This window comes from Camelus dromedarius, chromosome 17, assembly GCF_036321535.1.
Source record: "Camelus dromedarius isolate mCamDro1 chromosome 17, mCamDro1.pat, whole genome shotgun sequence".
In the NCBI taxonomy this organism is placed as follows: domain Eukaryota; kingdom Metazoa; phylum Chordata; class Mammalia; order Artiodactyla; family Camelidae; genus Camelus; species Camelus dromedarius.
The window spans coordinates 44,537,319-44,551,503 of record NC_087452.1 but is presented as its reverse complement, the minus strand read 5'-3'; the positions used below and the strand labels follow the sequence as shown (position 1 = coordinate 44,551,503).

At 37.8% G+C, this 14,185-nt stretch overlaps 1 protein-coding gene across 2 annotated transcripts in view; it reads right to left on the bottom strand.

Annotated features, from left to right (window-relative positions):
- Positions 1-14,185, bottom strand: part of UBP1 (upstream binding protein 1) — a 43,113-nt gene that overhangs the window by 17,851 nt on the left and 11,077 nt on the right. For both annotated transcript variants that reach the window (XM_031469837.2, XM_031469838.2), the window contains exons 2-5: positions 10,680-10,831; positions 3,081-3,157; positions 1,620-1,725; positions 1,075-1,181 (exon numbers count right to left, since the gene is read on the bottom strand). In XM_031469837.2, coding sequence (XP_031325697.1) covers positions 1,075-1,181; positions 1,620-1,725; positions 3,081-3,157; positions 10,680-10,831 — 442 coding nt within the window. The remainder of the gene's footprint in view (positions 1-1,074; positions 1,182-1,619; positions 1,726-3,080; positions 3,158-10,679; positions 10,832-14,185) is intronic.

Here is a 14,185-nt window from a genome sequence, read left to right as displayed (position 1 = left end):
GATGACAGCCTTAGGGCTGCGCACACAGCTAGTCACAAGACTTTGGGAACTTCTGACTGCCTCCCACCCCCTCTTCCCATGACTCAGAGTTGAAGTGGCCTCTGCAGTAAGACTGTGCACAACCTGACATTTAAGGCCAGCTCTTACATCGCTTTCGTTTACCACACAACCAGCTACCCTATTAGATGAACAGTATGAGAAAATATTCAGCTAACGTGAACCATGTCCCTAATGATTATTAGCTAACAGGGGGAGAGTATCTTGTCAACCACAAAGATGCGAAATGCTAAAGATTCTCCACAGCTCACATAAACCAGAGCCCACTCAGGCTGGTCAGCAATTAAGTGGTTTTCCTCTTCTACATAAAGATTACCTACTCAGTTTTACTTCCACCACTTACAAATCTGAACATACTGAGTATTAGAATTACTGCTGATTTTGTTTTTACATACAATAATGCTATACTTATGTTTTTAAAAAACTCATCTCTTAAGAGACACAAACTGAGTATTCCTAGGTTAAATGAAATGCCTGGGAGCTGCTCTAAACTCTTCCATTCACAACTGAATAAGGAAACTATTAGTAAATGTTGAAGCCAGGTGATGGGCACACTGAGGATTCATTATTATCCTCTTTTTTCTGTGGGGGTTTGAAAATTTCAGTATTAAAATATTTTTAACTAATGCTAGAGAGAATCTCAAACCTGTACACTTTTTCAATCATATCCTTTTAAAGACAAATGCATTTTAAGAAGAATGGAAGTTCTGTTTATTGTTACTACCAGTGGTAAAAGGAATATTTAAATAATACTTTTTTTTAAAATAATACTTAACGTATCAGGTTGTCTTTATATATATTAGTCTATAAATGATGAAATTTAGCAGATTAACTCCAACAGTGTCTGTGTGTGTGTGTGTGTGTGTGTGTGTGTGTGTGTGTGTGTGTAAAAGACATTACAAGATAGTTTACAAATAAGCATCTGAGGAAAATGATATCATGCGTCAGGAATTCAGTCTCATCCTGGCCTTCTAAATGACTAGGCTAGTATGCTTCTAATAATGTAAAAATCCAAACCTGAATGAAAGCAGATGTGCGCTTTGCAGGATCCCACAGAAATTCAACTGCATTTAACTGGCTTGGATTTGTCCTTGTGTCAATTATTCCCACAGACATTGGAATATCTGTATTTTAAAAATAAATGACACAGAAACTAAGAAAAAGAAAATTAAAAGGTTGCAACCCACTATAATTATGTTCTAATGAAACTACTGTACTTCCACGCTGAGCTTTTTCCTCCCATGTTCTTCACCTCAACAGCAAAACCCACCTAATGTCTACCACACTTTCTCCCACCATGGTTTCTATTTCATTTTATTAAGAACATGATGGACAGGGCCAACAAAGATTAAATAAATGGTTTCAAACTCAGAAAATTCCTGGTTCAGGTTCGTTAAGCACCAAAAAACGACTTTGTTTTTATCTATAAAACAACTCAAGGCACACAGGATCTGCTAACACCAAAACTCTCTCCACACAATTACACGTGGTGCCAACATATTAACGGGTGCAGCTAAACAACTGCCTTCCTCCCTCCGTGGTCTCCTGACAGCCACTTGTACCTAAATCGAGAAGTCTATCTCCTGGGCGATTCCACTTCCAACCTTCCAGCTGCTGATGCTCCGTATACTGCAGCCGTCTGTCATGGAAGACAACTCGAATGATGCTCTACGGAAGAAGGGGGGACAGGAACACTCTTAAACTGTTCCAGCTAAAAAGCAGAAGCGTTTTCACGTCTTACGCATCAGCCTATAATAGAAATGCATACAAAAACAAATTTGGCTTTAAACATTTTGTAAGTGAACGGTTTTGCTCTTGGATGCCTGGGTTATGGGTACCATTATTTGGTGCAAAGAATTATAACTCAAAAATAATAAAGGCAAATAAAATGGTTTCTTAGGGAAAATTTTTATTAAATAATTTGATACTGTAATTCAAAATTAAGGTACATGTCCATAAAAAAGTAGTAAGAACTGTATTTCTATAAAGAAAACGTCAGACGCACACAGAAATCACTAAAATGAAAAGGTGGTAAAAATAGAGACAGAACCCCAGGAACAATAGTAAAACTGTTCATTTAAAACAATAATAATTGGGGGAAGGGTATAGCTCAGTGGTAGAGAGCGTGCTTAGCATGCATGAAGTCCTGGGTTCAATCTCCAGTACCTCCATCAAATAAATAAACCTAATTACCTTCCCTCTCCAAAAACAAAAACAAACAACCAAACCAAACAAAACAAAAAATTGTTTCTTTAAAAAGATAGTCAAGGGCTGGGAGGGGGAGAGGTTACCTGCCCACCACACCAAAAAGAGAACCTATATGCAAAATTCATCCTCAACTATTTAACCTAACAGTGAGGTTATCTGAGGTAAGCAAGGGATAAAACAAAACAGAAAAAACAGGTAAACTTCATCCAGACATGCAGGTTCCTAGGGGAGGCTTTAACTCTACTCCACAAACTCTACACCAGTTCTCTGTTCTCCATCCCTCCCTCACCTCCCACAGGTTGGGCTGCCAACTACTGTTTCATTCCAGCAACAGGGTAACAGGTCATCAGCGTGGATTCAGATACCAGATTTGCACTCATTAGTGTTTCTGACACATTTATAAATAACTGTTTCTCAGACTATGATTCAATAAGAATTCTATTTCCAGTAGACTCTGCTGGTTTGAACAGGAAATAACTTGTTAGCAATAAATATAGAGGCCCCTGCCTTCCCCACCCTCCAAATGCTGTTCAAAACATAGCTGATAAACATTTTGAAGGGAACCACTTAAAAGCAGCAATATTCTGATCTAAAACAGTTAAAGAAGAGGCCAGGTCGGCCGTGGGGACCTGTGTGGATGTCTACATGGGCACAGGTGCTGCTCCAAACCACACCCATCTTCCTCACCTGTACCAAAGTGAAGTTAAATAATTTTTTAATAACTCCTGCAACAAAACCCACAATTCCCGTGGCAAAACTGCTACGTTTTTGAATCACTGCAATAGCTACTAGGAAGTTAAATGGATCGTCCTTACCTTTACCAACTTTCCAGTGATCTCAGGCACATCTCCCATTTTCCGATTATCCAGCATCCGAATTTCATAAGATTGACCTATTTTTAAAAATTGTGTATCAAGAACAATCCATATAAAGAACATCACTCTGTGTAACAAAAATTCAACTGCCTCTCAAACATACAACAAGTCAATGTCAATTTTAGAGAAACAAGTCCAGACTGATCTTCCTCTTCCCTGCAAACTGCATCCTTCCCTCTTCCACCAGCACAGAAGCCTGAAGAGTTCACCAGTCTACCTTCCTCTGTTACTCTCACACTAGTGTTATTACACATACACACATTATCCAACAAGTTTTTCATAATAGCTTGATTCAGAGATAACTTACAGGCCATAAAATTCATCCTTTTAAAGCACACAATTAATTGGTTTCTAGTATGTGCAGAGTTGTGCAGCCATCACTGCTATCAATTTTAGAGCATCTTCATCCCAAAAAAGAGAACTCACACCTGTGAGCAGTCCCTTCCCTTCTCATTCTCCTACCCCCACCCCTCATCAACCTACTTCCTGTCTCTGGGGATCTGCCTGCCTTGGACACCTGATATAAATGGAATCACACAACAGGTGGCCTTTTGTGACTGGCATTTTCACTTATAATGCTTTCAAGATTCATCCTTGTTGTAGCATGTGTCAGTCTTTCCTATTTTTTAACAAAAGATATGTTTTCTTTTTAAACCTTCAATCAGTTAACAGTATTTTTAATCCTACAGACATGCTATTTCCTAGGATCTAAAACCTGTTTGCCAAGTAACCAATATTGCTTAATTAATAAAAAAAGTCTCCAAACAGAACAGCTATTTCTGATCCAACAGCGGCAATAAGCTGATCTGGAATAAGTCAAGGGTTTAAGATCAGAAGGGTCACTCAAATCACGAGGTGGTAAAACATCAGAGATTCACCTGGGGTTGCGGGACAAGGGGCAGCCTGTTCCAGCCAGATCCCCGCTCAAAGAGAGAGCTAGCCGCTCACGACGCCCTCTTGTGACTCTATGTCAGGACTACAGGTTTTTACTCCACAAAGTCAAAGACCTAAGTCTTCCTACTACCTAAGAGCAGAAGAGGACAGTTGTCCAGGCACACCCAGGAAACCACAAATACAGCTTTTAGACTCTGTACTTCTAGTGTTCAAAACTGTACAAACACTGACATTCTAAGGCATCAATACAACTTGTTCCAATTTCTACCTGACTGATGAAGTTAAGAATACATAGAATTTATTTTTTCTTTATGGTTTTACAGAATGGCAAATATTCTTCAACAATAGCTGCCCAAGAGGCAGAGGTAGGTAAGCAATGAGCTTCAAGGGGAGGGTACTAAGAGTGACCAAATGACGGCCAAGGAATGGCTACAGCCCCATCTATGTGCCAACCCTCCTTTGAGGAAATCCATCTATAAGAAGTGGCGGTGAGGGGGGCTCACATATTTGCCTGGATATTCAAAATCATATGAAGTGGAAGCCTGGGCCCCAGACCAGCAGCATCAGCATCACTTGCAAACTTGTCAGAAATGCAAAATCTCTGGCCCCACTGCAGACCTACTGAATCAGAACTGCTGTCAATCACATGCTGACAAGCCCTCTCGGTGCCCTGATGCACACTGAAGTTGGAGAACCACTGCTTTGTGTTAAAGCAGACATTTCCAGTCAGTCTATACTCTTTCTAACAAAATACATTCAGGACCTTCTCCTGGGAATAATTTTATACTCAAAAAGCTCTAAGTAAAATGATAAAAATTAATCATCTTTTCTCAGCAGCTGAACAAATACTACAAGAGATGGTATGATAAACACTCTCCCAGAGTGCTCTATCCAGAGGAGAAGTGGCCTGGTTTGGAACAGTGGATTATACATTTGCCTCATTCTGCACAGGGTTCGTTTAATACAATGTCATATGAGCCACTGTGCAATAAGATTTCAAAAGTCTTTTTCATTTCTAATTACTTGTCTGTGTTAAAATTAAGAACTAAGTCGATCTAAAGCTGTTTAAAGTAAATTACATTATGCTTCATTTCCAAGTAACCAGAATTCATTAAATTGTCATTCACTTATTTAATAAGACTGTAAATCTTGCATGGGTCTAGGATAGCTCTTGCTCCCATACATACACATGCACCACAAATCCATTATGTTCACATATATTCATCACACATGTATATGCAAGCCATACATTTGAATATACATATATGGGCACATTTTTAACACACACACATGCACGAGCGCGCGCGCGCACACACACACAAACACTGGCTCAGGGTTCATTAGATGCCCATTCAAGACCTAGCTTTGACTGTGCCTGTAAAGAGAAGCTAGAAAGACTTAAATATAAGACAAGACACTATAAACCTCTTAGAAGAAAACATAGACAAAACATTCTCTGACATAAATCTCAGCAATGTTCTCCTAGGGCAGTCTACCCAAGCAACAGAAATAAAAACAAAAATTAACAAATGGGACCTAATTAAACTTATAAGCTTTTGCACAGTAAAGGAAACCATAAGCAAAACAAAAAGAACCTATGGAATGGAAGAAAATATTTGCAAATGATGTGACTGACAAGGGTTTAATTTCCAGAATATATAAACAGCTCATACAACTTAAAAAAAAAAAATCTAATCCAAAAATGAGCAGAAGACCTAAATAAGCAACTCTCCAGTGAAGACATACAAATGGCCAATAGGCACATGAAAAAATGCTCAATATCAGTAATTAGCAGAGAAATGCAAATCAAAAGTATAATGAAGTATCACCTCACACCAGTCAGAATAGCTTATCATTCAAAAGTCCACAAATGATAAATGCTGGAGAGGTTGTGGAGAAAAGGGAACCCTCCTACACTGCTGGTGGGAATGTAGTTTGGTGCAGCCATTATGGAAAACAGCATGGAGATTCCTCAAAAGGCTAAAAATAGACTTACTATATATATGATCCAGCCATCCCACTCCTGGGCATATATCCAGAGGGAACCTTAATTCAAAAAGACACATGCACCCAATGTTCACAGTAGCACTATATACAATAGCCAAGACATGGAAACAATCTAAATGTCCATTGACAGATGACTGGATAAAGAAGCTGTGGTATATTTATACAATGGAATACTACTCAGCCATCAAAAAGAATAAAATAATGCCATTTGTAGCAACATGGATGGCCCTGGAGAATGTCACTCTAAGTGAAGTAAGCCAGTCGCACAGAGCATCTTCAGATCTCCCTGACTCCTGGCGCTTCTGCCTCCCTCTTTCACTTATAAGGATCTCTGTCATTTCACTGGGCCCACATGGATATTCACTCCATTGCCTTAACTGAATCACACCTGCAATGTGCCTTTTGCTATATAAGGTAAAATATTCACAGGTTCTGGGGATTAGATGTGGACATCTTTGGGGCACCATTACTCTGCCTGCCACAGTTGCACACATCCTATTTCTACAGTTCAAAACTGCTTTAGGCTCATTTAAAAATTTGTCATCATACTTGCCAACAAACCTGGCAAAACCCCTGATCATTAAACAGTCCTGGGGTTGAATTCTAACCATGAGTAAAAACCACTCAACTAACTGCAAAAGGAAACCAACATGCCAGCCAAGGTCTCAGTACTTGCCCTTCCAGTGCAGTCAGAGATCACTAAAGCTGCTTAGTTATAAACAACAGTAACGGCAGCAGAGGCTGGTGCTGTGCTTCCTGTGTGCTGGCCACCTTCTGGGCACATCACACAGAATTAAGTCAATTTAATTCTCAACTACTTTAGGTGGGGGGGTATTAAATTAAGGAACTTGCCTAGAGTAGCAAGCGGTGGAAGGGGATCTAAATGCAGACAGCCTGGCTCCAGAGACTGCAGGTACCCAGTGCTCCCCGCTGCCCTCTACCTCTCACACCCCACTACACACCGAAAAACACACATAAGTAACCAGTCACTGTAGTTGAATCATTTAAAAGGAACAGGACATCCCACAGGCAGCAGAGGTGCAGACATCCCGGGCAGCTCTGTTTCACTGGCAACTAGAGATGCAAGCTTCTACCAAGCATCACTTTAGGGATGGAAGTTCTCTTTCAAATTTTATCTTTAAGTGACAGGACCACTACATTCACAACTATGCTTAGGCATGTAACTCAGTCATCACATGAACCGGTAAGTTTATTGGAATAAATTCAATAAAATATTAACTATACAGTATTTTTATTATACAAAGGCCATCATAAAACATGATTACAATCTTCTTAGGTGTCTAAAGAGTTCTAATTAAGTGGCTCCCTGAGGCCTGCAGACTGATACACTTGGCAAGAAGAGCTTTTACTGTATATCCTTTCATACCTTCTGAACTTTGAACAATGTATATATATCATCTATTTAAACTGTTAAATTCTAAACGGTGACAATTAACTGAAAATTTAGAAAACACTGGAACTATTCTAGTAAAGACACATGATGGTTAAGAAAACAAGATTTCGAATCTGAAAACTGTGAGTTTGAATCTCTATCCATAAAAAGATGCTCAATCTAAAAAAAAAAAATTGTAGAAAAAATTACTCCTGCTACAGCTTTAATATAACAAAATGGGGATAATCGTGCTTTCATTAACTGTCATTGTTATTTCCAAGTGACAAAGAAAAAAATGCTTGATTCCCCTCTCATTTAATAAAATGAATATGGAAATTTAAAAGGAATTAAAATTCGTGCTGATGAAGGACAACTTCAAGTGCCCTATCTAATCCCTTCTTTATAAAGTTTTTGTATCTTTTTTTTTTTTTGATAAACAAGACAACATTGCTACTATGAGTCATTTTCCCTTGATGGAGGTGAAGAGTTCATTTGAACATAAAAAAATTAACTCATGAGCAAATCTCAGTAAAAATCTGATTCCTAAAAAGAATAAATTATGTCAATACTCAACAGTCATACTATCAAAGCTGACGCATGGATGTTACTACACTAAATGGGTCACCAAGGTACACTTTGCAGAAACTTTCCATGGCAATGTCACTCCAGCCAAAAATATATTCATGGTCTTTTACTGGAATTCTTAGATAAAAATCAATCGAGCCTGAATTTTATCTTCCACATCTACACTTGATTCTCTTTACACTATGTTCAGAAAAGGCTTCAGTAAAAAATCACAACTGTATATGCACTAAATCGAGAATGTTTCATTTTGAAAAGTGAGTCTAATCAACTTAAGATATTTTGCTAAGTCTGGGCCTTTGTTTACTTTATTAGTTTGAAAGAGATGGGGAAAAAAGAAAGACTGAAAGAACATCTCAATCAGGTTCAAACCTAGCCTGAATCCAGAAAAAGCTATGGATCCTCTTCTTAAAAATGTATGCATTTATTAAAAATTTGAAAACAATGTAGGGGATTCACGAAAAGTCTTGGGTTCAGAATCTTTTGTCAAAATACAATGCTAAGAGATAAATGCCAGGAGACAAGCCTGTGAAAGAACTACTTGATCTACGTGTAAGGATTATATTTAAAGTATTATTATTTCTTTTTTAAAAGGTATATAAAAGTAGAACTACTGTATGATTTCTGAAATGCATTTTTAATGATTATTCAAATATTTATTTTAAAAAATGTAGCCTACATATGCAGTTTTACTTTTCCAGTGATTTTTTTCCTAAAAGACTAGGAGAAACTAAGAGGTAAATTAACACAATTCGACAACGAAGAAAATACTCTTCATTAATACTGCAGTGAGCAGAGTCAAATGCTTGAAAATCACCTGCACTTACTACACTGATTATAGTCACCTGGAGTGTCGGTTTGGGGAGGGTAGGAGGGAGCCTGCTAGGGTAACGGATATACTGGGCACAGGCAGTGTTTTCAAGGGAACGATCTGTGTAAAGATTCATTGAGCTGTACATTTAAGAATTATGCACTCTACTGTAGATATTTCAATATGTTTTTTTAAATCTAAGCTTGACCAAATTGACAGTGAGCAAGTTTATCAACTGCTCTAAGCTTCAGTTTTTAAAATCTGTAATGAATCTATAAAATTTCTCAGGTTATTGTGGGAACTGAACAAGATACCACATATATACTATTTAGTACAATGCTTCATACACAGGAAGCATTCAGCGAATGTAGATCTAATATGTTATCACTATAGACTGTGGACTGCAACTTTTATCAATGTGAAATGTCTTTATCCAATTTAATAATAATGGTGACCAGTTATGAATATTTTTCCAGGCCAATAGACAGATATATCCAAAGTTCTTTAAACAGAGGGTGTATGCATGTTCGTCCCATGGTATGCACATAACAACTTATTCAACTATTCCCTAAGTAGAAGAAATTCAGGTTATTTCCTTTTCTTGTCATTAGAAATAAAGCTACAGTGAATATTATTGCCTCTACATTGTTTCTTCTGAAATGTTTATGTCTAAAACAGATTACCATATGAACTCTTAAGTTTCTTTCAAATATGAAACTTAAGTTTCAGATAATTGAATGCCTACTTAAGCAATTCCTAAATTAATGTTAACACCAAAATCAGGGTATTGCCATAGGCTACAAATCAGAATTAAAGTAAAACCTCATAAAGTCTTAAGTTTATCTATCAAATGGAAAGTCAGAAAAAAGTTATTCTTCCTCATTTCAGAATAATCACTAGTGAAGTCTAAAATCTATAGCTCTTTCCAAAAGTTTGAGGAATTAAAGATTCTATTTAAGGACAGAAAAATAATCACAACGAACTCGTAAGTGAACAGATGTTAATTCCCATTTTGTTGAAATAAAATAGATATACACACAAGGAAACACACCTAGGTCGTTAATCAGTTATCCTGGGCGGGAGTGCAACTGCAGTCCACTTTCAGTTTTATCCCTTGATGCATTCCCCCAATTTTCCTATAATGAGTATGTACTATTTTGATAACAATAAACATGCTGAATTCATTTTAAAAATAAGAGTTCAACATGCTTTCAGTATAGGTGTCCAACAAATTAATTCCTGCATAGCTAAATACATTTGTTTACATTGATAAGTCACACTGGCCAGTGCCCAAACTGCTGAGAGCACCTCCAAAAAAAACCGCTTCATTCTCTCCAACAGTAAATCCTACCGGCCCCCCAACTCTGTTTTCCATTCTGCTCACTCTCGCTTTCTTATCACCAAAACATAGTATTCTTATTAAGTGTAGACAAAATTTGACACGGTTTATTTTAGCCACTGATTCCACCTTGGGAAGCTTATGTCTATTCTCAGCACAAATCTGCTTCATGCCTGAGAACAGGTTTCTTGCTAGCTGGACTTCTGATTCATCCTCAAGTTCCTAAAAATAACTGACATCCTTTTCTATTGCTCCTTCTTTGGATTTTGTCTTAAAAAAAAAAAAAAAACTGGAATAAATCTTATTCCACAGACCCTCTATGCAAATCAGTTTCCACCAAATATTGTTTTGTTGGCTCACTGTAAAACTCCTACAATTTTTGTTAACTAAAGTTGTAAAATTAAAGAAAAAGAATCTAACTTTAAGTTATTACCATTCATCAGGCTGCAATGCCAAAATATTATTTCAAATTCTTAAAATCCTTACATCAAAATATGACACAGCCATACTAACCTTGGTTCAAGTAAGTGAGCGTTTCATCGTGCAGCTTGACTGCTGGTGATGTTGCTGCGCACATCACGTACTGAAAGGGCGGGTGTTTAGTTTCATCATCCAATGGAAGGCTGGAATCTTCCTGCTTGAAAATGGGCAATGCCAAAACATCGCTGGAAAGCAAAAAATCAAAAGTGACCTTACTTTGGGTTTAAAATATTTCAGAGCATAGAGAAACATTTAGGGGTAGTTTCTTTTAAAATTTAAGATCAGAAATGGTATGTAGAATAGAATAACTATTAATGCTAATCTGGCTCCCCCGAGAGAAAGTTTTAATAACCCCTATTTCTAGTGAGTGTGGCAGGGGGAATGAGTGGCTATGATTGGGCAGAACTATTCAAGAAAGAAATATTTAAATTAGAATAAAAAGTATTTAATAGTTAAAAAAAATCCAAACTACTGATAAAGAGATCAGACTGATAGTATTTACGGTATTTAAAAAAAAGTTATGTCAAAGAATTCTTTAAAAACTTTAAACTCATTATTTCTATAAAAAAAAAGAAAGAGCAAGAGTACGTACATAGCCACCTGTTTTGAAAGGTACGCTGGCACCGTGAAATCACAAAGAAGCATTTGATTAAAGTGGTACTTTACAAAAAGTTCCCCGCTAGGCCTGGCCAAGTGCTGAGAGCAGAGAGCTTCATACTTAGTCTAGAATAACAGCTTCTTCTGAGAAGCAAACAGCAGCAGTAGAAACAGCTGCTATTTTTTCCCCCAAGAATAACCTGGGGTATTGACTGGGAAAGGGATGGGGTGGCTTCTGGGGCACTGTCTATATTCTATCAACTTGGGTGGCTAAACACATTATGGATGTGTTTGGTTTGTCCTTTTTTTTTTTTTAAACAGCTGAGATAAAATTTACATACCACAGAATCCACCCTTTTAAACTGTGTAATTCAGTGGTTTTGAGTACAGTGTATTCACAGAGTTGTGCAGTCTTCACCGCTACCTAATTCCAGAACACTTCCAGCTCCTGGGAAAGAACTATGCTTAGCAGCCACCCCTATTCGTACCCCGCCACCCTATCCCCAGCCCTGGCAACCACTCATCTGCCCGTCTCTATGGATCTGTCTATGCTGGATATTTAGTGCAAAGAGAACCATGCGGCCTTTTGTGACTGGCTTCTTTTACTCGGTATGTTTTCAAGGTCCATCCATGTTGCAGCACACATCAGTACTTCATTCCTTTTCATGGCCGAATGATATTCCATTGTATGAATATGCCACATTCTGTTTATCTATCATCAAAAGATGGCCCTTCGGCTTGTTTCCACTTGTTGGCTATTATGAATAATGCAGCTATGAACAGCTGCATATGTTTTTGCGTAGACATGCGTTTACTTCCCTTGGATATATATCTAGGAGTAAAACTGATGTGTCATATGGTAACTCTGTTTAACTTTTTGAGAAACAGCCAGACTGTTTTCCAAAGTGGCTGCACCATTTTACATTCTTACCATCAATGTATGAAGAGTGGATTTTTTTTTTAGATAATTCACTAAGCTGTATATTTATATCTTGATAATTTTTCTATGTCCCTTCCTCAGTAAAAAGTAAAATAACAGTGAAATATTCAAATGAAAAACTACCATATCAACCCCAACAGCAAAGACTTGTCTGAATTCCTTGTTTCTTCTTACAAGCTGTTAACTGACTCAGATATTTGGCTAGCCCCATTTTAATTAAATTCAACTGAAAAACAAAATGTGGAAATAAATGAACAGAAAGGGAAACCCTGTATTCTCTCCTCCCACATACATTTCTACTGAAGCACTAGACTGACTATTCAGGGACTAAAATGCCCACTAATTCTCCTTTATTTATACCTAGGAACTGTCAAAACACTCCTAAGTCAAAAGTATAACGGAGAAACACATAGTCAGCAGTGGTCCCCAGCACCCCTCTAGGACAGATATAAAACCCGAGGCAGATATAAAAACTTTTCAGGAAACTTACAAATGGTACTTCAAGACTCAGAGCAGCTCTTTATAAAGAACAATCATAACAGTCAAAATGACTCCACCATAGATGAAAAAAATATATGTGTTCTTATGTCATATATATGGAAACATTTAAAGTTCTCTTGGTGAGGAAGAAATAAAAAATGAGATATAACTCAGACACACTAATTAATTATACCGAAAAGTAACATGGAGAATAATTTTCAGATCTTAATGCTAACTGCTTGTGTTGATCATTAAATACAGGTCATTAAAATAAGACATCAGACTACATAAGAATGGCTATTTATAAATAAACGGTCATATATAATAAACACAGATCCTAGAAAGCAACCACTATTTTATTCACTTGGTTATAGCCTAGATGACCCACACAGGAATACTATACTCATGGCAGGTGCTATATTATTCTTGAATAAACTTAACTCATAAACAGGTAGAGATCATGCGTTCTTGAAATCCCAATTAATTTTTTTACTTCATTAAAAAGAAAATGCATTCCAACCAACAGTCACCAGAGTGAGCCTCTTCAAACAGAAGTCAGATCATTTCATTCCTCTGAACTCTCCGTCAGCTCACTTTCAAAGCAAGGGTCCTTACAAGGTCCATCAAGGTCCTACTTCATCTCTTCTTTCTTTTTGCTCCACCCACCCTCAGCCCTTCTGCCCCAGTCACACCAGCCTCCTTCCCTGTTTTTCAGGGCCTTTGCACTGGCTCTATTCTTCTGCTGATGCCCTACTGGCTCATTTCATTCAAAATGTCACCTTTTCAGGGACAACTATAACCCTCCCATCTCCACTCCCAATTTCCCCTTTCCTACTCTATTTATCATAAAGTGTTTCACTTTCTAACAGTATACATGACTTAGGTTGTATCCCCCATAAGTATATCACCACCCCTCAAATTGGTTTCTCTTCACCGATTAAAGCCAGCATCTAGCACAAAGGAGCTCAAATATCTGCGGAATGGATAGATGAATTGCAGCACTGATAAACAGTTGAGACTAAAATGAAGAACTAGGTCTCCAGATCATTTAAGATCATAAATTCTACTAGGCTGAAGTGTAAGAAAGTTCTGGTATTCAGTTGTTTTTGTAATCTCATATCCCAGACAGGTAGGACTCCCAGGCATCTGACAAGCAAATGAAAAGCCTCAAGGCTTCAAATTATTCCAAGTAATTTTGAAATGCCAGTATCCAAAAATAACCAGGCACACAAAGACAAACAAGACTTTAGGAACAAGAACCAACAGCAAAAACAACAGATGGCAAACACCCAGTTCCAGAGCCGGCCTGTTGGTATTCAGTTCTCTTCTGCCTCTGCTGCAGGGGGTGAGAGGTCTGAAAACTACATATGAGACGTCTTGCCAGCTGGGACCTTGCTAGGTCACTCCAAAAGGAAGGACTGGTGGGAAATTACAAGGGAGTGGGGAAGAGCAGAGGCAGGAGACCACAGCAGCAGCAGCCAGCCCTCCTCCCTGAATCCTTCTAGCACCTCTGCTATCAAAT